This window comes from Aquarana catesbeiana, linkage group LG03 (assembly GCF_042186555.1).
Source record: "Aquarana catesbeiana isolate 2022-GZ linkage group LG03, ASM4218655v1, whole genome shotgun sequence".
NCBI lineage: Eukaryota > Metazoa > Chordata > Amphibia > Anura > Ranidae > Aquarana > Aquarana catesbeiana.
The window spans coordinates 280145624-280169950 of NC_133326.1; the positions used below are offsets into that span (position 1 = coordinate 280145624).

Here is a 24327-nt window from a genome sequence, read left to right on the forward strand (position 1 = left end):
GAGCATTTCTAAAGTCGGAACGACTTGTGTCGGACCAGTTAGGACGGCTCCCATAGGGAAACATTAAATTTCACACGTCATGCGACATGAGCTCCCAATGTCGGAGCGTTTGTCGGACCAGTGTGAACCCAGCCTCACTTTCACAGAGACCAAATAATATCCACTTATTTGGGTTATTTTTACCAAAGAGATGTAGCAGTATAAATTTTGGCCCAAATTTATGAACAAAAATTTATCATAGAAACTAAAAGTTTTTTCATAAAATTTTCGCTTTTTTTTTTTTTTTTTTTTTTTTTTTTTTTTTTTTTTCCCCACTTGTGTTGCAAAAAATAAAAAAAACCCAGTGGTGATTAAATATCACCAAAAGAGAGCTCTATTTGTATGAAAAAAATGATAATTTTGTTTGGGTACAGTGTTGCATGACTGAGTAATTGGCATTCAAAGTGTGAGAGCACTGAAAGCTAAAAATTGGTCTGGGCAGGAAGGGTGTATGAAGTAGTTAAAAAAAAAAAAAAAAAAAAAAAAAAAAATCTCTCTCTCTCATTTACAAGAGGCCATAGGGTCAGACTGATCCCAAAAGCACCAGTGCTGATAAAATGCAGCACAAACTTTTCTGCCAATTTCCACTGTCAATGCACACATTTGTGTCATGGCTTCTTAGTCTAGCTTCTGAATTCAATATTTATTTGTAATGTGGTGTGTAGCAGATGGCTGATTTCTGTTTAGACCTGGAAATCCCCTTTTAATTTTCTACTAATATTTAAAAAATGTATTGCATAAAGGCTTCATTACCATGCGTGTGTTTGTTTTTTTTTTTTTTTTTTTTTTTTTTTTCTCCTTGGTTAAATGTTTGTAGCTTTGCTTAGTGGGTTTTAGTATGGGAATACTGGAAGCAATGTCAGAAAGATGTGGATGATGTTACAAATTACAGAAGAGAGACCCATTATGTGTGAAATGCCCAGATGCCTAACAATTAAACAAGAGTAAACCTGATACTTCTGCATGCCAGTGACCCTGATATGAAGTGTAGCATGGCTTGCTGTGAAGGGCAATTTGCTCTAAAAAGAGTTTATGGGAAATCTTTGAACCAGTGGATGGAGATACTTCAATAACTTTGACGTTTGTTTTCATCGTGCTGATTCTTTGTATGTTTTGTATTTCATTTCTAAGTGCTTGCAGTACTGCTTTAGCCAAGGGGTTTGGATTTTTAAAAACAATGTATAACCGACATTTACACTTAGTGTAATTTTAGCTTCAATAAAAAACAAAGAAAAAGATACGTTTTCTGCAGTAGGCTCCATGCACACTAGCTTTTTGGAGCTTAAAAAAAAAAAACGCAAAATAAAAAAAGCTGGATGAAAAACGCTAATAGCATTTTTGTGCTGGCCTGTAGTAGCGTTTTAGTAGCTTTTAGGAACGTTTTTACAGTACATGGGGGGGGGGGGGGGGCACGCGACTGTTTAGGAGTGTTTTTAGTCATTCTTACGAGCATTTAGTGTTGGGTTTTTTTGTGTTTTTTTTTTTTTTTCCCCCTCTCCTAGATGCTAAAGCTCAAAAAAATAATAGCCTAAAGTATTGTGCATGGACACATAGGATAACACTATTTAGCTTATAGGAGCATAAGAAATTACTGTGCATTGAGCCTTACTGCCTGCCCTTGTTCAGTGAGCTGTGCATGCGCAGATCACTTTAGAAATTTAGCAATGGCAAAACTGAGTGCATTCCCGCGCATGCCCAGGAGTAACCTTACCACCACCTGGCCAATCTAAACTGCCAGAGATCAAGACCCAGATGCCAGCGGGTAACTCGGATGCTGGATCGAAGGTGAGTATAGTTCTGCTTTAAGCTGGCCATATATTATACAGTCTGATTGTACAATCTCCTTTAGCTCTACCAACAACTTTGGCTTGTGCAACTTGATTGACATTGAATGGATTGTATAGATTTGTCCTCGAAGTAATGCAATGGATCTGTGATTAGTGCATCATGAATGCAGTGCACGGGCTTCTGCAGACTATTCCCCCAGCCCTAGGTCTGTAGGGATGTACAAACCTTCAGTTATGAGGCTGGGAGAAGTAAACAATGGTACAAGTGATGTCACATTTTAGGCAAGTAGAGGGCAGGGTAGTGGGCTGGGAAACATGACCTTGTTTCATGTTGCGCTCTTTTAAAGTGGTTGTAAAGGCAGAAGGTTTTTTTATCTTAATGCATTAAAATAAAAAGCCTTTCGTGTGCAGCAGCCCCCCAATACACTTACCTGAGCCCCATCTCGATCCAGAGGGAGAGAGATGCAGCTTGCTTCAGGTGCCTCCATAGCAAGCTGCTTACTGTGGGGGGGACACGGGAAGAGGAGGATCAGGGCTGCTCTGTGCAAAACCACTGCACAAAGCAGGTAAGTATAACATATTTTTGTTGTTTTTAACAATGGGAGGCTTTAGTATCACTTTAATATGGGTGTAACACAAAAAAATGGTGAGAAGGAGGGACTATTCTTCTAAAAGATCCCTGATCTGCATGTCTGGTTCAGGTCAGTGACTCAAAGTATTGATGGCAGACACACAGCAGGCCTCTATCATGTTACATTGGAGATTTAAGGCCCCATTCACACTGGCTTAAAAACATTGCTTCTACAGGAGTTTTGTGTTCTACCTGTAGAAGCTACTCAATGTTATCCTATGTGACCATGCACATTAGGACAATTATTAGGCATATTTTGAGCTTAGCGTTTAAAGGCAGGAGAAAAAAAAAACCTTCTGGTTTGCGTTTCTGAGTGGCGCTTTCTGGCAGAAAACATGCAAAACTCGTCTAAGCATTTTTTTTCTGCCAAGGGAACTGCCATTTTTTTAAGCCAAGTGTGCATGGAACCTAAGGACTCTTTTTAAAACTAGTTGCACATTTGAAGGGTATATCCAGCTAGGACAAGCTTTAAACATAGAAAACGTGTGGGCTGGGCATATTAAACATAGGTTATCAAACCATTAATATACAGATTTCCAAACTTGTGTTTTTTTTTGTTTTGTTTTGTTTTTTTTGTTTTCCCTGTTGTACCGTTGGGCAATGTTTCTGGACTTTGGCGATTAATTCTTTGCTGTTGTGTAACCATCATAAGATGATTCCTGTACTGTTTTAGGATGTTCATAACTAAGGTGTTCTTTCACTGTCAGATATTTTGTGCTTAAAGAGGTTGTAAACTATTTAAAAAAAAAAAAAAAAAAAACAAACTTGTAAGAGAAAGGCATAATGAGCTAGTATGCATCACATACTAATTCATTTTGAAATACTTACCTTAGACCGAAGCCTTCTGCACACCACTGAAACGGTTGACATTTCCCCAGGGTTTCTTTCGAGTTTGCGGGGTCTGGCGCTGTGAGTGGCCGGAGCCGCGATGATGTTGTGCACACGGGAGCCTCAGTTCACGGCACAGGGCTTGGAAGGAACCTGGTGGGGCCGTTCCTTCAGTGCGCATGAGCCAGTGATGGCTGCATGTACAGTAAATATCTCCTAAACTGTGCATGTTTAGGAGATAGTTACACTACCTATAGGTAAATGTCTGCAGAGGAAGTTTACTTCCCTTTCAACCACTTACCTTCTCACTCTGGACAACCCCCAAGGACCAGAGCAGTTTTTATATTTCTGCTATGAACCTGTTTATTCAGCAATAACCATTGTTTAAAGCAGAGTTCTGCCCAAAAGTGGAACTTCTGCTGATTTGTCTCTCCCCCCACATTTGGCACCTTTGGGGGGGGGGGAGGGCGGATTCCTGTCTTTGACAGATACCCCATCCCCACTTCCGGGAGACCAGGCCGCGGCGAATTACATCAGCAGCTTGGCTCCCTCCTCCTTCCCCCGCTGCCGGGCCAGTAGGAGAGCGCAGCGGTGCCTTGCGCATGCACAGTAGGGACCCGGCGTGAAGCCGTAATGCTTCACTACCAGGTTTCCTTACCGGCAATGGCGGTGCCTACATCGCTGGACTCCAGGGCAGTTAGGTGTCCTATTATTAAAAGTCAGCAGCTGCAGTATTTGTAGCTGCTGGCTTTTAATTTTTGCAGGGGTGGGCGGACCTCCCCTTTTAAAGCTATATTAAAGGAGAAGTATGGCCAAAGACTTTTCGGCTTTTCTTCTCCATCTATGGATCACAGGAGTGCATTTTACTGCACTGCTGTGACTAAAGCCTGCTGTTAGCTGACATGACTCAGCTAGTCAAGGCTCTGGATCGATCTCGACTTTATAGTACAGATCCACCCAGGTGCCTGGACCAGCAGCTGGCTCAGCCCCTAAGTGAGGAGCTGGTAGACTGAGCCAGTCACTCCTTCCCCTTCACAGGCATTCCCAGTGAGCGCTGGAGGGACAGAGCCAGTGACAGTCCTCGACTCTGCTCACTGGGAACCGAGTGATCAATGGTCTTCGATCGTTCAGTTCTCAGTCTTGGATTGATGCTACATCCACCTAGGTAAGTATAGCTGTTTTTTTAAAACCCCATACTTCTCTTTTGATTCCAAAACCCCAAAATATTGCAGCTTACTAATCAAGTATGATGGCTGCATTAGTTTTCTATTTTTAAGCTTTGCTCTGGTCAGTACAGTTCTCCTGTATTACAGTGCCTACACTCTGGATGAAAGAGCAACAGAGACACCTTTTTGGATAGCAGACTTCTCAGTCTTAGGGGAAAGGGGTAATCGATGTATTCGCAGACCAGCTAACAGCAGCAGTTTTTTATTCCTTTTAGGATAAAGGTTTTAAATAAACAAAAGCTGACCATTGTTGGGGCCCCTTTCGTACTGCTGCGATATTGCCGCAATTTCAGGGAATGCCTGTGTAAACTTGAGGTCTGTGGACCTCAAGTCACATCAAAGTCAGACCAAAGTAGTACAGGGACTACTTTTGAAGTAGGTGCGACTTGAAGTCACACAGATATAAAAGGGAATTAATTGGAAATCATGGGTACGACTTGTCAATGGGATTTTGCAGTCCCAAGTCACAGGACAGGTTGCACAAGTGTGAAAGGGAGTAATAGATGTATTCGCAGACCAGCTAACACTCTTTATGCTGTTGTAGCAGCAGTTTTTTTTTATTCCTTTTGGGATAAAGGTTTTACATAAACAAAAGCTGATCATTAAGACCCCTTTCACACAGAGACTACTTTGAAGTCGCACAGATATGAATGGTTTATCATTGGGAATCATGGGGCATGACTTGTCATGCGACTCTGATGTCCAAAGTCGCAGGAAAAGTCGCACAAGTGTGAAAGGGGCCTAAATGGTTTGTCTCATTTTTGTAATTGCCACTCTTGAAAACATAAGACTTCCTGCCCGAATCACCAGGTGAAGAAAAAAAAGAAGGAAAGCCCAAAAAGAAAATGATGCAGCAGCTACATCTACGAATTTGTAAGCTGCAATTTCATAAATGTTTGCTTTTGGGTTTAATACCATTTGAACCCCTTTACAACTGCCTAAGGTCCCTTTCACACTGGGGTGGTGGGGGCGTCGGCGGTAAAACAGCGCTATTTTTACCGTCCTTGCAGCTGTATTCGGCCGCTAGCGGTGCGGTTTTAACCCCCACTGGCGGACGAAAAAGGGTTAAAATCACTCGTACAGTGCGGCTATTGTCGCGGTATAGCCGCGCTGTCCCATTGATTTCAATGGGCAGGAGCGGTGAATACTACACCGCTCCTTCACCGCTCCAAAGAAGCGGTTTGCAGGACTTTTTTCACCGTCCTGCCAGCGCACCGCTTCAGTGTGAAAGCCCTCGGGCTTTCACACTGAACAAACAGCGGAGGCTGTTTAGGGGCGGTTTGCAGGCGGTATTTTTAGCGCAATACCGCCTGCAAACCGCCCCAGAAAGGGGTCTAACATTTTATGTGCCATCCAGGAATTGGGCTTTTAACCTGGGCACTGCAATATAGGGTATGTGTTCCTACATTTGTGCTGGAAGCACACATAATTGTGCACGCCAAGCACTGAGACTGGGCTGGAAAATTTCCGCGCTTGTCCGATCGGATGAACTGTCGTGATCGGCTCTTGAAAGCTCTGTACTAACTATCCAATTATCATACAATTGCATCGAAAGCGGTATTTTTCGTGTGATTTTTGGATGGTGTGTATGGGCCATTAGGGTCAATGTCATTTTAGGGAAGAAGAAAAAAGTTTTTATATTTAGTGGCAGTGGTTTTTAAGTAGGACAAAAAAAAATACTCTTGTTTCTTGACCCTACTATGGGTACAAAGAACAAATAACTAGGGCTGCAACTAATGATTATTTTATGATTTTATGTTTCAAATAATCGATCAATTGGGGAAAAAAAGCCTCCAATATGCCATTTCTTTCTTTTTAAATATGGTTGTACAGGGTTTTGCAAATTTTGGAGATGACAACCTTCTTTATAACATTTAGGCCTCATGTACACTGCTGCTGGTAAACAGACATTCAGAGGCAGTTTGGCTGCTTTTTTCAGCTGCCCCTGAACTCATCCAATGTTATCTTATGTGTACATGTACACAGGTTCATTTAATGTCGTTTTTAGGCAGTTGAGTTTAGAGGCCTTATTTGGAAAGAAAAAAAAATGAGTTCAGACGCCTAGTTTAGAGGCATTTTAAGCGCAAACGCTTCTAAACGCAGTTACTCGCTTTTAGCTGAATTTTGTTTACAGGCGTTTTTTCATTTTTGGCTATTTTGAAAAAAAAAAAAAAAGGTTGTTGTTTTTTTTTTTTTTTTTTTTTTTTTTTTTTTTTTTTTCTAAACGCAAACACGGCATGTAAACGCGGCAAAACGGACGTTTTAAACGTGGGTTACTATCTGTTAAATTGTTAATGAGAGGTAGTAAAAACACCCTGTGTACGTTAAGCCTTAACGTAAAAAGCTCCAATGCCTTAGACTTCGGACGCACACTTTTTTTTTTTTTTTTCCCAGTCACAGCACCCTTCTCCATTTTCATAATGCGTTTTTGCAGCTAGAAATAAAAAAAAAGTGGTGTACAATTTTTAGTTAATATGTAAAGTTAAAAACATGATTCTTGAATATCTATATGCAGTGGTAAATATAAATAAATAAACCACCCATATGGTTAGGGAATAAAATATCCAATCCACTCTGAGAATAACAGAAGAGATGTATACTAAGGCTATGTTTCCACTATTGCGTCCCCAAAGTCGCGCGATTTTGCCGCGATTTTGCCGCGATTTTTTACCGCGATTTGAAGCAATGCCTGTATCTATGGACCTCAAGTCGCATCAAAGTGGGACCAAAGTAGTGCAGGGACTACTTTGAAGTCGCTGCGACTTGAAGTCGCACAGATATGAACGGTACTCATTGGAAATCATGGGATACAATTTGTCATGCGACTTTTCAGTCCCAAGTCGCATGAAAAGTCGCACTAGTGGAAACAGAGCCTTAGAGGTTGAATCTTGTACATTGCAGACTTCGAGATCAAACTTTTTATTTAACGAGAAAAAAAATGTAAAAGGCCTAAGGCTCTGTTTCCACTAGTGCGACTTTTCATGCGACTTGGGACTGAAAAGTCGCATGACAAATTGTTTCCCATGATTTCCAATGAGTACCGTTCATATCTGTGCGACTTCAAGTCGCAGCGACTTCAAAGTAGTCCCTGCACTACTTTGGTCCCACTTTGATGCGACTTGAGGTCTATAGATACAGGCATTGCTCCAAATCGCGGTAAAAAGTCGCGGTAAAATCGCGCAACTTTGGGGACGCACTAGTGGAAACCTAGCCTAAAACACTTTTTTGCAGATTTCAGACATGGCTGTAATATATTATGCATGACAGACTCCCTTGTCATAGGCAGGTAGCTTGATACAAGACATTTTAGTATCAACAGCATGCTTTTGTGTCACCTATCATACTAGGGTTAAAAACCAAACATTGGCCCTTTTATAGTACAAAAACAAATAACCGATCACCATATCAACACAAGCGATGTTGATGCAGTGATCTCCCCCTGTGCCTTTTGTGTTCTGACTGCCCCTGCCACCCCTTTCCCCGCCAGAACACATGTCTGACCTGTGTTCTGCAAAAAAAGTGCATTATCCTTGAAAGTAAAAAATGTCCCACTATCCATTACTTTCCCCCTTTTCCCACCACTTACCTGAGCCTTCTCTTGTTCCAGCTCTGGTCCCATCTGTAGCAGCACTGGTCTCTTCATCTTCTCACAGGACATATTGAGAGCAGTGGGAACCATTGGCTCCTACTGTAGTCAGAACCTTTTGTGAATGGTGTAATTGTGGGCAAAGTGTTCTTAGCTATCTTAGACCTCATGCACACATCTGCTCCTATGCTGAAGTTTTTGGGGCTTTTGGTGATTTTATTTGCTTTAAAGCCTTGTACACACATGTGTGGGTTTTGTTTTTTTTTTTTTTTTGTTTTTTTTTCCCCCAAGCAGGGCTGAACAAAAAAAATCCTGACAGCTCAGGAGGAGCAGCTGTAATAACTGTGTGATGTTAATGCAACGACCTCCCCTGCTGTGCTAATGTGTTCTAACACTCCCCCCCCGCAAGAACACTCCTGCTATTGGCTAAGGGCGCTGATTGGGAGGCAATCAGCAGACCTTTTTCAGTCATGCCCATTCGGCTGGCTTCTGTCGGACCGGCTGCAGTACACATGGTCTCAGTGTCAATGGAAACTAGCTGATGGCACCCAACATTTGGCCCGTGTGTTCTAGGCTTAAGCCCCTGAACAAACCTCAGTAAAAGTCTGTCAATGCAATGTCAAGATCGCACAAACCCCCCCCCAACAATTTTGGAAAGTAGACACCCCAAGCTATTTGCTGAGAGGCATGTTTAGTCCATGGAATATTTTTTATATTTTGCCACAAGTTTCAGAAAAAATGTATTTATTTTTTTATTACAAAGGATGCACTAAATGACATATTGCTCACACGTGGCATGGTTATATGTAGAATTACACCCCAAAAATACATTCTGCTGACAAGTCTCTACCGCATGTGTGAGACTTTTTGGGAGCCTAGCTGCATACAGGAACCCGAAAACCAATCACTGCCTTCAGGGTTTCTAAGGGCGTAAAATGGTGATATCACTCTCACTACCTATCAGTTTCAGAGGCCATGAAATGTCAAACCCCCACAAATGGCCTCATTTTGGAAAGTAGACACCCCAAGGTATTTGCTAAGAGGCATGGTCAGTATTTTGCAGCTCTCATTTGTTTTGGCAAATGAAGAGAGGAAAGGAAAATGTATCCCCCTTTTTTTTTTTTTTTTTTTTTTTTTTTTTCCCCTTAACTTTGTGACAATAAGCGATCAGCAAAATACTCAACATGCCTCTCATGGCTTGGGGTGTCTACTTTCCAAAATGTGGGGGGGGGTGTTGTGCTGTCTGGGCATTTCACGGCCTCCGAAACTGTAATGGGTAGTGAGGAGTGAAATCTAAAATTTTCGGCCTTAAAAATCCTGAAGGCGGTGATTATTTTTCGAGGTCCTGAATGCGAAGGTAGACTGCCAAAAAGTCCCACACATGTGGTATCTCCGTACTCAGGATAAGCAGCAGAATGTATTTTGTGGTGTAATTCCACGTATACCCATGCCATGTGTGAGCAGTATATCATTTCAGTTACAACTTTTAGCACCTCAAGAAATGACATAGGCAGTCATAAACTAAAAGCTGCGTAAATTCCAGTAAATGTACCCTAGTTTGTAGACGCTATAACTTTTGCGCAAACCAATAAATATACGCTTATCAAAATCCCCCCCCCCCCCCCCCAGCCCATGTGGTTGAATACGTTTTGGCCTAAAATGTATGACTAAAATTTAGTTTATTGGAGTTTTTTTTTTTTATATTGTGAAAAATATCAATATTTTTTTTTTCCCAAATTTTCGGTCTTTTTTTTGTTTATCGCAAAAAAATGAAAATCTCAGAGGTGATCAAATACCAGCAAAAGAAAGTTCTATTTGTGGGGAAAAAAGAACGCAAATTTTGTTTGGGTACAGGACTGCGCAATTACCAGTTAAAACAACACAGTGCCAAACTTCAAAAAGTGCTCTGGTCATTAAAGTGGCTGTAAACCTCTTTTTAGAACTTGTACCTATAGGTAAGCCTTATTCTAGGCTTACTTATAGTTACTGTAAATATCTGCTAAACGTGCGGCGTTTAGGAGATATTTAACTTGTAGCGTGCTAATGATGTAATCGTCGCATGTGCTGTGAAGAAACGGTTTCTTCCCGAGTGAGTGCAGTGACTGGCGGCTCAGGTGCACGGCAGTGACATCACGCGGCTCTGGCCAGTCACAGAGCTCCGGAAGGAAGAGGGGCGAAGATGGATGCGGGGACGGCGCCGGCTTCGTTTGCAGGGTACAAAAGAGGAAGTAAAACCAATCAGGGTTTACTTCCTCTTTAAGGAGGTACATCCTTCTTGGGCTGAAGTGGTTAAAGATGGCCATTTCATGTGCACACACCTGTTTCTACCACTTTCATCTTGACTGACAGGGTGCTGGGTCCCCTCTCCTTTCCATTTAATGTGTTGTCATCAGAGGTGTCCATTTTCCTTCAATCTATTTCTTGGTAATCTGCTCTAGGAGCAGCAGCTGGTATTATGCAAGTCAGATAAGAGCAGTGTGCTTCAGTCTGAAAGTTATTGTAGGTCAGCTGTTTTCATGCAGCATAGATTACATCCATAAGTAACACTCTAGTGCCAGCCAGCTTGTATTTTCTGAGGAGGTGAAACTGAGCTGCTGCATGTTTTTAAAAATGGTTTTAAATGGAATAATGTAATCCCCCCCCCAGAGCCCACTCTCATAAGGGGCAGACCGTGTAGTTGGACTTTGTATATTAAAGCGGAGGGGCACCCTAAAATAAATTGCATTATTCTTAAAAAAAAAAAAAAAAAATGGCTTACCTGAAACCCCTGTTGCTAGGCAGTCTTCCTAATCGGCCTCTTCCTATTCTGCAGCGTTTCCTCCTCTTCGGCAAGCGACCCTGTTGCCTTCTGGGACGTGTGTGTCCCAGAAAACAACTGGGCCATTCACAAAGCGACTTGCGCATGCGCAGTAGGAAACGGGCAGTGAAGCCGCAAGGCTCCACCGCCTGTTTCCCTTCGTTAAGATGGAGGCGCCGGCAGCCGATCCAATGGACGGATCGGCCTCGGGGGGCCGACATCGCTGACTCGCTGGACAGGTAATTGTCCTTATTCAAAGTCAGCAGCTTTTCATCTTGTTTAAATTATTTTAAAGACCTGTTCATATGCACATTGTGTTAGAGCTGCCCACTCATTGGTCTGCACAATGAGCCAAAAATTATGCATGCTGATATATAATTTATTTTTTTTATTTTTGCATCTTGCTGCAACCTTAACCTGCTGAGATTGGATTGGTATTCAGAATGGCATTTCTTTACATTGTTGCTGTGATTGTGTCATATTCTGAATGGCATCACAAAATTGCTTCATGCTCAATTTTTGGTACATTGTAGTACACTGGGCACCCTTTTTAAATGAATATTAACACATTGCAGCAGACTTTGCTGGTGTGAGCAAGTCCTAGAGCCGCACTTGCTGGTCACAGGAGGCCTGTTGATGGGAAAGTCTTTCAAAAGACTGCATTGTCTGTTTCCAGTCCAATTTTTCACCACACTGGTGCTTATTTACTCTCCTAAAGTACATACATAATTCAGTACAGTGGAGTGAAAATGTTCTCCATTAGGTTGGCCATAGATAGAACGATTTTTCTTTCCTGCAGCTACGGGTTGCACAGTTCAGTAAAGGAATTTTATTTTTGAACAAAGATCACAGTCCAAGCTTGATTTGACTTGACAGATGGTGTTTGTAGTAGCAAGGGTTACAACCATTTTCAAACTCTATGGCTTATTTTTGCTCTCTGTGGCTTCTCTTCACTTTTTAAGGCTGCAAAGGATTTTCTGCATCTGACACACTTTGGAATCCCTCCCAGGGAGTCATGTTCTCTAGGCGGGGGAAGCTGCCCCTGCCAGGGGAACACAGTGATTACTGCTAGCGACTATATAGCCACTGGCAATAATCACATGTAAAATCTGACAGGCTGGTTGTACCCAAGTTGATCAATCGATCAACTTGGGTACATTCATCCTGCCCATACATTGTTTGAATCTCCATCGGTTCAGCAGGAACCAGCCAAGATTCAAACCGTCTATGGCCGGCTTTATTTTTAGGTAATTGTAATAGTGTGTCTCTCTACATTGATTCCCAAATGCTTAATCAGTAGTAGCCTTTTCTACAAGTGGCAGCATATACACAGTTTGGTTCCTGCTGAAACAGCTGGGAGTAGAACCATTAATGGGCAAGCTAAATGTACCAAGTTGATCGATCAACTTGGGTACAACCAGCCTGTCGGATTCACTTGCAATTATCGTAAGCAGCTGCTAGCAATAATCACGGTCTTTCCAAGGAGACAATTGCTTGGCGGGAAGGCTTTCCCTGTCAGCACTGTCTGTGTTGATGGGGGAATTGTGCTAATTTCTTTCCTGCAACCCGTGGTTACAGGAAAGACATTTGCTCAATGCTGGCCTTGGGGTAGCTGCCAAACATTGCTACTAATTTTCTACAGTGTCATGTTTAGGTTGGTATGAGTTCACCTTTGTAACAAAGCAAGGGGAGATGCAAGACCATTATTATTCTCAAGGGTTTTTTAAAGTAAATTAGACAGATGGCACTTTTTTCTCTCAAATACATTGCAAAGTCATTTTTTGGAGGCAATATTCCAAGTTGTCACACATTTTAACAATCTACGCTTCTAGTATGCTTTTGCACTAGCAATGAGAGGTTTTATTTTGTCAAAGGCATCATACTCTTTAAAGCCCCCTAGATGACCCTCTTTTTCCAAATGGTTCCCTCAGAGGTGATAAAACATGAAAAAGCTATAGACCGTGTTGCTAGGAAATCGGCCTTTATTAGGACCGACCAGTTTTCAGGTGGTCTCACGTGAGATAGTGCTGCAGTTTTTAGCTGGAGGTGATTTTAGGCATTCTTTTCTGGCTTTTAGTATACGTTTTCTGCACTGAATTTTACTTTTTTACTTTTTTTTTTTTTTTGTCCCTGAATCTTTAAGTTGGAATTGCGTTCTCAACATGGAGTCTAGGTTCACACTCTAGCATGTTGTGCAGCTCATGTTTGTATGGGCCATCCATTTTAATGGGCTGCTATACCTGCGTTTCCCCTGATCCTTCTTTCCTTCTTTTTTTTTTTTTTTGCGCAAAAAATAAAAACCGCGGAGGTGATCAAATACCACTAAAAGAAAGCTCTATTTGTGGGAGAGAAAAAAGACGTCAATTTTTGTTTAGGTGCAACGTCACAAGACTGCGTAATTGTGAGTTGAAAGCGACGCAGTGCCGTATCACAAAAAGTGCTCTGGTCAGGAAGGGGGTAAATCCGGGGCTGAAGTGGTTATAGCGGAGTTCCACTCAAAAGTGGAACCTTTGCTTATCTGTCAAGATAATTGCTAAGGGATAGGAAAAATAAAAAACAAAAAGACACTACACACCAAAATTGGTGTACTACAAATTTATTGAGAAATAGCTCAAGATAAACAGCATAAATACCATAATGTTTCTCATGTCCTAACAACCACCTGAGTCCCCCTATTAACCCCTCCTGGACTGGAACCATGGACCACCCTTAAAAAAGGGAGGGATGCAGTCCCAATGCGGAGCTGAGCCCACCCTCCCCTAAACAAACCCCCCCCCCCCACACACACCAAGGGGGACCCCGAATCACACCACCAAAATAGAGGTAAACACTGGTTGCATGGAGTGCAGTGCTGCACCTTCAAGCCACAGTGGGCAAAATGAGACACCAGCATTAAGTGGGACAGAGATGCATACCTGCCCAAATTGGGCTACATGCATGAAAACACAAGCCCACAAAGCCAGTCAGTCAAAGTAGTCAGTCAATGGCAGAAAGGAAAACCAAACTGCTGTAATGGGAGCTAAAAACATTTGATTCAGTGTCCACCTGCTGTGCTGGTATCGAGATGTATGAAGGAGCCTTGCAAATGATAGTCAATTGACTAGTAACTCTAGTTGGTCCCTTGGTGTGGGGAAGGTTTTTGTTTAGGGGAGGGTGGGCTCAGCTTCGCGTTTTTTGGACTGCATCCCTCCCTTTTTTTAAGGGTGGTCCATGGTTCCAGTCTGGGAGGGGTTAATAGAGGGACTCAGGTACTTGTTAGGACATTATGAGAACATTAGGGTATTTATGCTGTTTTATCTTGAGCTATTGCTCAATAAATTTGTAGTGTAGTATACTCATATGTGTGTGTGTGTGTGTGTGTGTGTGTGTGTGTGTTTTGTGTGGTGTTGGTTTTTTTTTTTTTTTTTTTTTTTTTTTTTTTTTTTTTTCTTTCCCCTATCCTTTAGTTACATGTTGTGTCATAACTGTATACATGCCTCATGTTTTTACCAAAAGTAGTCAAGACTTTATACCGGGGGGTCAGCAACCTGTAGATCGCGATCTACCAGTAGATCGCAGACAGGTAACTGGTAGATTGCAGTCTGGGTTTGCTGACCTGCCATTCCAAAGCATCAAACAGATTGCATTGCAAAAGGAACTACTTGTGAAGTTGGAGCTGTAGTAGGGAACAAGAGCCGCATAAGCTGATGCCTCCTCTGTAGTGCTGGCTCCTGTCCCATGCAGAGTGATACCAACTGCACTCCACCTCTTATGGTGGGTAGTGGTCTCCAGAGTGGGGCCAACAGCAGAAAAGAAAAGATTTTCAGGTCAGTGTGAAGCAATACACTGGGCATAATAGTATAGGGCTGCTTTCACACTGATGTGCTACGCTTTACCCACACCATGGGTGCAATGCAGTGTACTTGCAGCCTTCCTGTGGGTTTGCTGCGATTAGCCATAGACTTCTATCCATAGACTTTAAGTGTGAACGAGCCCTAAGGTGCCGCTGCTGAATGCAACTAAAGGCTCATTCAAGTGCTGCTCCTCTGAAAAGCAATCCGAGTATGTGTTAATAGGTAGTGAGGAGGTGATCTGTTCTCTTCTCACCACCTGATTTAAACCCATGATTGCCGTGCAATGCATGAGGAGGGGACACTGTGCCCGGTGATCTTTGACGTCTCCCGTGTTGTTCAGGTAGATCGCTAACTTTTTAATGTTGCCCAACCCCTTTTATACCATCTGTGGTGAGAAGTGAGTAAATATCTGCAAAGCCTTTTTGAATCCACCAGTTATACCCAAGTATGTCAAACTGCTGTGGAGTGCATTGGTCTTCTTGTTCACACCAGTCCGCATATGTTCTAAATTATGAAGGGTGGTGGGATACATTGCTACAGTGCATTGTACAGGGTTGCCAACCTCCCGCGGCATTTTTTACTGTCAAAACATGGAAAATCTACTGTCGGAGCACTTTTTTTTTTTTTTTTTTTTTTGTTCTCTCTGACAACCTGAGAAATTACAGAACTCCTATTGAAAACAAGCACAGTGAATATTTGAACAGTATAAACATGATATGGAAATGCTGACAATACCTAAATAAAGTAATTTGCTTGATTTACACTTAAAAAGTCAACACGGCATGAAATTATAAGCCCCTGATATTTACTGGCCGTTGTAAAAAAAAAAAAAAAAAAAAAAAGATTTTTACAAACTGTCAGTAAATTTACTGGTGGTTGGCAACCCTTGCATTGCACCTCCCTTTTTTTTTTTTTTTTTTTTTTTTTAACTATTGAATTGTCACAAAATGACATTTCATTGAACGCTATATACCCTGCAACGTGTTGAGATGCAGTGAGGCACATAAAAATGCAGATATGTTGCATTTTTGGCCACTGAAATGAACCTTTGTGAAGCATTAGGTTGTAAACAGGGCACATAGAGAACAGTAGTTTTTTACTATTTATTTGCCTTTCGTTGAGCCTTTGTTGATCTTTGCAGAAGGATATAGTGAGAACAAGACCAAACTTATAGACTTCCATTATAAAGTGCAGCAGTAAAGCACAACTGTTTTGTAGTCCTGCCATGCAAGAAGCAGAGCCTGCATTTGTAATGAGCAAATATGACTGCCCAAGGGTGTGTATTTATGTTAAAGAAGTAAAGATTTTCAAAATATTTAGGAGACCCTTCCTCCTTCGCTGGGTTATGCAAACTAAACATACTTGGCTGCCCAGAGATCCAGCGGTGTTCTGTCGAGTAGGGATCTGGAGCAGCACACCTGGTCCCGCTCTGCTATCTTTGTCCACTGTCCCCTCCGGGTGCTTGCAGCCAGCCCACTTAAAGTGATTCTAAAGTCTTGTGGTGTTTGTGATTTTTATTGGAAAAAAAAGTTATACTTACCTGCCCCGTGTAGTGGTTTTGCACAGAGAAGCCCAGATTCTCCTCTTCTTGAGTACCTCTTTTGGGCTCTGGCCCCTCCCTCCTGTCGAGTGCCCCCACAGCAAGCAGCGTGCTATGGGGGCACCCGAGCCGAGTCAGTTCCCTGTGTCCATTCAGTCCATGGAGCTTTGGCCCAGCCCCGACACTCTCTCTTCCCCTGTTGACTAGCCGACATTGACAGCAGTGGGAGCCAATGGCTCAGCCAATCAGGTTGGAGAGTCTCGGGCGGTAGAGACATTCGTGGACATTGCTGGACAGAGAGGGGGCTCAGGTAAGTATTGGGGGGGGGGTGAGGGGGGCTGTTGCACACAGGTTTTTTTTTTTTTTATCTTAATGCATTAAGATAAAAAAGCCTTCAGACTTTACAACCCCTTTAAGAATTCAGAACGGTATTAAACCAAAAATGTAATGTATCGCAGCTTACCAATCATTAGATGTGGTGGCTGCATTCGTGTGTGTGTGTGTGTGTGTGTGTGTGTGTGTTCGTGTGTTGTTTTTTTTTTTTTTTCTCTTTTTTTACCTGGTAATCTGGCCAGTAACACGCTTTCTACAGTATCCCTACTCTGAATGAAGGATCACAGGGGCACCTTTGGACAGCAGCATTGTTAATCGGTTGGGAGGGGAGTGTAATTACAAATTTAAATACACTAACGAACTGAAGCCAAACTACAGCCAGCACTTTATAAGCAGCCACAGCAGCAGATATATTTTTTTTTTTTTTTTTTTTTTTTGGGATAAAGGGACATAAAAGCTGACCATCTAGGAGTAAGCACCAGTTTGGGTGTGAAACGCGTTAGCTAGTATTTGTTGTTCACCATCCGTGCTGTATATGTTTATTGTTTTTATTACGTCTAAAAAAGGAGATTGCCTCGGAGTGCGGCTGTCTAGCTTTTCTTTCTTATAAAAAGCTGATCATTGTAAGAATCCCTGTCGGTGTTGGTTTGTCTCCATCCCTGTAACTGATACAAATGCAGGAGTGCTTGTTCTTTTGCAAAAGACTTATTGGCCAGATTAGGTGAAAATAAAAAGCCTAAAAAAGAAAACTAATACAGCCATCACATCTAAGAATTGGTATGCTGCAATATGTGTGCTTTTGGGTTATACTGCTTTAAGGAGTTCCTACTGTGTGGTCAGCTTGGTAATTTCTGTTTTAATATCTGTTCAGTTTTAATATTTCTAGTGACATATGGGGTCTGATTGAGTTTTGAACTTTGTTTCACTGGAATCTTGGGTTGCCAGACACCTAGAACTTGATTTTTGCATTGTATGCCACTTGCCATCTGCTTATCTGTAGTGTATTCCAAATGGGAAACATGGGGCACTCCAGTCAGGGTTATAGCAGCAACAGGATCAACACAGTCGCATGTTAAAATGACCATATCCAGCATGTTATGAGCAGCCCATAAAAATACAGTATATAACACATTTTACAGTCTTCTGAGTTATCAAAGGATCTCATAAATCACGTTAGATATTTTTGTGGCTCCAGATGGTCATTTTAATATGCCGGTGACGTGATAATTAGCATTTGCATTTTAAACTCTTGCTTGATCAGTTCTGCAACTTTATTTGCATTATTGGAGGCAGCCTGGAGAAGTAGCTGGACAGTACTCGGAATGGTCAGGGGTGGGTAGTGGGGTTCCCCAGGGTTCTTTGCTGGGACCAATCCTATTTAATTTGTTCATAAACGACCTGGAGGATGGTATAAACAGTTCAATCTCTGTATTTGTGGACGATACTAAGCTAAGCAGAGCACTAAATTCTCCTCAGGATGTGGAAACCTTGCAAAAAGATCTGAACAAATTAATGGGGTGGGCAACTACATGGAAAATGAGGTTCAATGTAGAAAAATGTAAAATAATGCATGTGGGTGGCAAAAATATGAATGCAATCTATACACTTGGGGGAGAACCTCCTGGGGGAATCTAGGATGGAAAAGGACCTGGGGGTCCTAGTAGATGATAGCAGCAACTTGGCATTGCATGCCATTGCTGAGCCTTACAAAGCAAACAGAATATTGGCATGCATTAAAAAGCGGCTCAACTCCAGAGATAAAACTAGAATTCTCCCGCTCTACAAGACTCTGGTCCGGCCGCACCTAGAGTATGCTGTCCAGTTCTGGGCACCAGTCCTCAGGAAGGATGTACTGGAAATGGAGTGAGTACAAAGAAGGGCAACAAAGCTAATAAAGGGTCTGGAGGATCTTGGTTATGAGGAAAGGTTGCGAGCACTGAACAACTTCTTTCTGGAGAAGAGACGCTTGAGAGGGGATATGATTTCAATATACAAATACCATACTGGTGACCCCTACAATAGGGATAAAACCTTTTTTTCAGAAGGGAGTTTAACAAGACTCGTGGCCACTCATTAAAATTGGAAGAAAAGAGGTTTAACCGTAAACTACGTAGAGGGTTCTTTACTGTAAGAGCGGCAAGCATGTGGAATTCCCTTCCACGGGCGGTGGTCTCAGCGGGGGGCATTGATGGTTTCAAGAAACTATTAGATAAGCACCTGAACAACCGCAACATACAGGGATATGTAATGTAATACTGACATATAATCACACACATAGGTTGGACTTGTGTCTTTTTTCAACCTCACCTACTATGTAACTATATGTAGCTGCTTTGGGGGTGATCTCTGCCTAGGACAGGGAGGAAGAAGCACTGTGCACATTCCTTGCAAGTTATTCAAGTAGACATGATCATGTTCGAATCAGACAGAAAAACTTCTCTGCTCAGGATAGGCTGACCAAAATATAAAAAGACATGGGCATGGTAAACGCACTACAAATCCATTCCATAATTCCTGAATGTAATGTCATGTTCAGTGTAACCAGAGCCTGACATTGGATGGCTACTCAGGGTGTGGTGTGTTTGTGAGCTCCAAAGCCTGGCTGACCCTAGGGACCTGAAAGTGGATAGGACTCCTGGAGATGATGAAAAGCAACTTCACATAGGCTTTCCTTGGAGTCCCTTAACTACACTTTCATTTGTTTTATTTTGTCAATCTCTACCCCCCCCCCCCCCTTTTTTTTTTTTGGTGAATACAAACCCCATTTATATCTCATACCGCTCCCCCTCCATGTCTGCTTACCCCTTTTCTCCTCTCCTTCCACCATCTTGGGTACATATACATCAGCCATAAAGAGACAACTAAAGACGAAAAAGGGATATGGGCTGTGGCCTGTTGAGGGACAAACACGTCTGGCTCAAGCTCTCAGCCACGCTCTGAAAGGCTGGTCCAGCTGCTGGTCAGGCATCTGGAGGGATCCCACCTTTACTGTTGGGATCCTACCAGAGTCTCGACCAGCTGCGTAAGGGCAGACTTTATCTTGTCAGATGAATCTGGGTCACAGGAGTGCAGACCTAAATGCACTCCTGTGACCCACAGGAGAAGTAGGGTCAAAAGAGCTTTGGCCCTACTTCTTTTTAAAAAATATATTATATTTTACATTTTAATATTTTTAACACTTTTGATTTTGGGTTTAATACCGCTTTAAATTTGTAATGCAGTTTTTTGTTTTTTTGTTTTTCTCCAGATGCCTGTAATTATTGTTCTCACATATTGGTGAGGGAAATGCTAAAATAGTGTACATTATTAGATGTTAGTGCTTGGTTTGCACTGTATTCCAAGAGGCGAAATTGTGATTCTACCCACTCCCGATCTTAAAACAGCATTTCCCAGATTCTATGTAACAAGTTCAGCATTCTCTGCTCACTTCTGACAGCTGACACAAAAAAAATTCCAGGCAGCCTGCCAATTTATCTCAACATCAGAAATAACTATAAACAAAGTAACATTTCATTCTTGGACTACACTGTTCACCCCCCCCCCCTCTTCTGGCCTAACACTGACACCCCCCCCCCCCCCCCCGATCATCCATCATCAATCAATGATGAGCTCAGGTCAGGGGCATTTTCTGAAAGCAGTGGGCCTGTGTACAGGATCATAAGTTGGGCCCCCACAGCTGAGAAAGTGGTTGGGTGTGATTTTCATTGTGCTGAATACTGACTGTGGCTTAAAGGGACACAGAGTGCAGAGGGGTTCAGTAGTAGGTGACACAAAGGCTCAGGAATAATTTCAACAATGTTCCCAGAAGCTCAACAGTAATTCCACAAACTATCACCTGATTGTGGTTTTCCCAATCACAGTGAAATACTTTCTGAGATTGATGGTGGCAACCAAGCGAGTCATCTTGTTCCTGATGGTGGATGGGGCTAGCAGGACTGATTTGGCTTTAGCAGTGGTCAATGACAGTCCTCCTCCTAGAAACAGGGACCACCCCCACCCCAGCAGAACTGCACCCAATCTCTTCCCCATCGCAAAAGCTGACGATCGCAACTACAGCAAAGTTAGAGAACCGAACAATGTTTCCCATCTTTTACAATGTGTGGGGGTGCAGTGCCTCCCCCTCAGTGTAGGTGCTGTGTGGAGAATTCTGAAATTGGAATGCATTAGTGTTGCACTGACACTTCCCTGCGCTGCTCTGCTGATGGGGAGGGAGTTGCCTACCCCTGGACTAAACCTTTTTCTGACGCGTGTTGCTTACAAGTTGTAGTCTGTATTACTTCGAATGCCCAAATAAATAAATAAATATATATATATATATATATATATATATATATATCTCATAAAAGTGAGTACACCCCTCACTTTTTTGTAAATATTTTATCTTTTCATGTGACAACACTGAAGACATGACACTTTGCTACAATGTAAAGTAGTGAGTGTACAGCTTGTATAACAGTGTAAATTTGCTGTCCCCTCAAAATAACTCAGCACACAGCCATTACACTGCTGGCAACAAAAGTGAGTACACCTCTAAGTGAAAATGTCCAAATTGGGCACAAAGTGTCAATATTTTGTGTGGCCACCAGACCATGACACTCCCACCACCATGCTTGACTGTAGACCAGAGACACTTGTCTTTGTACTCCTCACCTGGTTGCCGCCATACATGCTTGACACCATCTGAACCAAATAAGTTTATCTTGGTCTCAGACAGCAGGACATGGTTCCAGTAATCCATGTCCTTAGTCTACTTGTCTTCAGCAAACTGTTTGCGGGCTCTTTTGTGCATCATCTTTAGAAGAGGCTTCCTTTTGGGACAACAGCCATGCAGACCAATTTGATGCAGAGTATGGTCTGAGCACTGACAGGCTAAATCCTCATCCCTTCAACCTCTACAGCAATGCTGGCAGCACTCATACGTCTATTTCTCAAAGACAACCTCTGGATATTACGCTGAGTACATGCACTCAACTTCTTTGGTCGACCATGGTGAGGCCTGTTCTGAGTGGAACCTGTCCTGTTAAACCGCCGTATGGTCTTGGCCACCAAGCTGCAGCTCCGTTTCAGGGTCTTTGCAATCTTCTTATAGCCTAGTGTAGAGCAACAATTCTTTTTTTCAGATCCTCAAGTTCTTTGCCATGAGGTGCCCTGTTGAACGTCCAGTGACCAGTTTTCACATGAAAAGATAGAAAAAAAATAAAACATCAGCGATCCACCTCCGTACCTTTCATCATAGGCCTTGTTGACTCCTCTCCAAATGTAGCGTTTTATGGTTGTGGCCAAAAAGCTCAATTTTGGTCTCCTCACTCCAGATTACTTTGTGCCAGAAGGTTTGAGGCTTGTCTCTGTGCTGTTTGGCATATTTCAAGCGGGATACTTTGTGGCATTTGCGTAGTAATGGCTTTCTTCTGGAGACTCGACCATGCAGCCCATCTTTCTTAAAGTGCCTCCTTATTGTGCATCTTGAAACAGCCACACCACATTTGGTCCTGTATTTCACCTGAAGTTATTTGTGGTTTTTTCTTTGCATCCCGAAACAATTTTCCTGGCAGTTGTGGCTGAAATCCCTGTTGGTCTACCTGACCGTGGTTTGGTTTCAACAGAACCCCTCATTTTCCACTTCTTGATTTAGAGTTTGAACACTGCTAATTGGCATTCTCAATTCCTTGGATATCATTTTATATCCCTTTCCTGTTTTTTACAGTTCAACTACCTTTTCCTGCAGATCCTTTGACAATTCTTTTGCTTTCTCCATGACTCAGAATCCAGAAACTTCAGTGCAGCATTGGATGAAAGATACAAGGGTCTGTCAGGAGTCCAGAAACTCATTGACCTTTTTACACACACACACACACTCACACTCACACACTAAATACAAGCAAACAGATCACAAGTGAGGATGGTTACCTTTTTTAATAGCCATTCAAATCCCTTTGTGTCAACTTGTGTGCATGTTATCAGGCCAAAATCACCAGGGTATGTAAACTTTTGATCAGGGTCATTTGGGTAGTTTCTGTTGTCATTATGATTTAAAAAGAATAAACGCAGTTGATTTTATAATAAATGGCTTCAGCCAAACACTAACAATGAGTGAAAAATGTTTTTGTGTCATCGTTCATATTCTCTGAAAAATGGCCAAGAAATCATAAATTCTGCCAGGGTATGTAAACTTATGAGCACAACTGTATCTGTAGTGTTTACTTATCCCTCTCTAAAGCTCTGAGTGCTGTGTCTTTCTGCTGCTCTGTTAGCTTAACTTCTGACAAGCTCATGAGATAAAAGCCACTGGAAAATTGTGTCAGGGAGGGAACTTAGAGATAAGCAGAGAGTCTTCAGACTGCAGCGCTGCATGCTCCTTCGTTTCTCTTACTATGTGGAGGGGGGGGGGGGGTGCCTTTCCTCCAATTAGCTCACACATAGTGTATGTCCAGACTCCCCTCCCACTGCTAAAACAGGAAGAAATATTTCTAACACGATCGGCACCTTTTAAAGAATGAAAAAAGGGAAAGACTGCAGATATACAAGTAAAACGTATGTAGGGAGATTTGTTTCATCTTTGTGTATCATCTGAGGCTGTTTACTTCACTGGGTATAGGAGATGGTTTACATCAACTTTTAAAGCTGATAAGGGACAGCTGCAGCCATAGAGGTGAGTATGTGTATGGGTTTTTTTTTTTTTTTTTTTTTTTTTGTACCCTCAAACCTCTTTAGCAATTATCAAGGCTAGAGAAAGACAGAGACAACCAGTTCATAGACTATTACTGATTACGGTGCATGCATTATTGACAATTTGACACTTTTTGGTGTACACCAGATTTTATTTTTTTTTTTTTGTTTATAGTGCTTTGTCATTGATTATATTTCTAAATCTGAAGGATAATAAATCACATCTTTGTTCAGGTCACCTGTCTTGCCTGTGACAACAAGTCCAATACAGTAGAGCCATTTTGGGACTTATCCTTGGAGTTTCCTGAGAGATATCATTGCAATGGAAAAGAGAGTGCCTCTCAGCGACCTTGCCTGCTGACCGAGATGCTGGCTAAGTTCACAGAGACTGAGGCTTTAGAGGGGAAGATCTACGCCTGTGATCAGTGCAACAGTGAGTAGATGCAGTATGTATTCTCAAAGGTATTCTGTACTATCCAACATTACGTTTGTCCTGTTCTAAATAGCTCTTTTTTTTTTTTATTCAAAAGTTACCAAAAAAAAGTCGCAACCTTCAACATTAACCCATATAAACATAGTTTCAACCATAGAAACAGATGAATTCCCCCTTCCCTCCCCCCTCAGTGTTAATCTGTCCAGAATATTGTATGTATCCTCTCAAATATCACATTACTGTTCATGTTCATCTTTGCCTACGTTCGTCCATCCCCAGTGCCCCCTTCCCCCTCGTCTGCCAAAGTGTTTTTGGAGTCAGTCCACCTAGACCATACCTTCCTAAATTTCTTGGGGGCTCCCCTCGCCTCATATGTCGTTTTATACAAGGGTATATCTGCATTTATTATTTTCATTCACATTCCCAGAGTGAGCTGTTCGTCATGAATCCATCAATTTCCGCATTCCGAAGTACAGAAGTCTGAGAAACAACTTTTTGTATGCACATTAATCTCTTCTTGGTCAAAGACCCCCAACAGACACCTTATGGGAGCGCATATATTTGGAAGGTCAAAGTGGTCAGATATGAACTCTGTTACCTGGGACCATAGTGGCCTTATCTTAGGACA

At 42.2% G+C, this 24327-nt stretch overlaps 1 protein-coding gene across 1 annotated transcript in view; it reads left to right on the forward strand.

Moving 5' to 3' along the window:
• USP44 (ubiquitin specific peptidase 44) overlaps window positions 1–24327 on the forward strand; it is a 67148-nt gene that overhangs the window by 28605 nt on the left and 14216 nt on the right. Inside the window, exon 3 of the mRNA XM_073620154.1 lies at window positions 23501–23699. Within this exon, the coding sequence (XP_073476255.1) occupies window positions 23501–23699 (199 nt within the window). The remainder of the gene's footprint in view (window positions 1–23500; window positions 23700–24327) is intronic.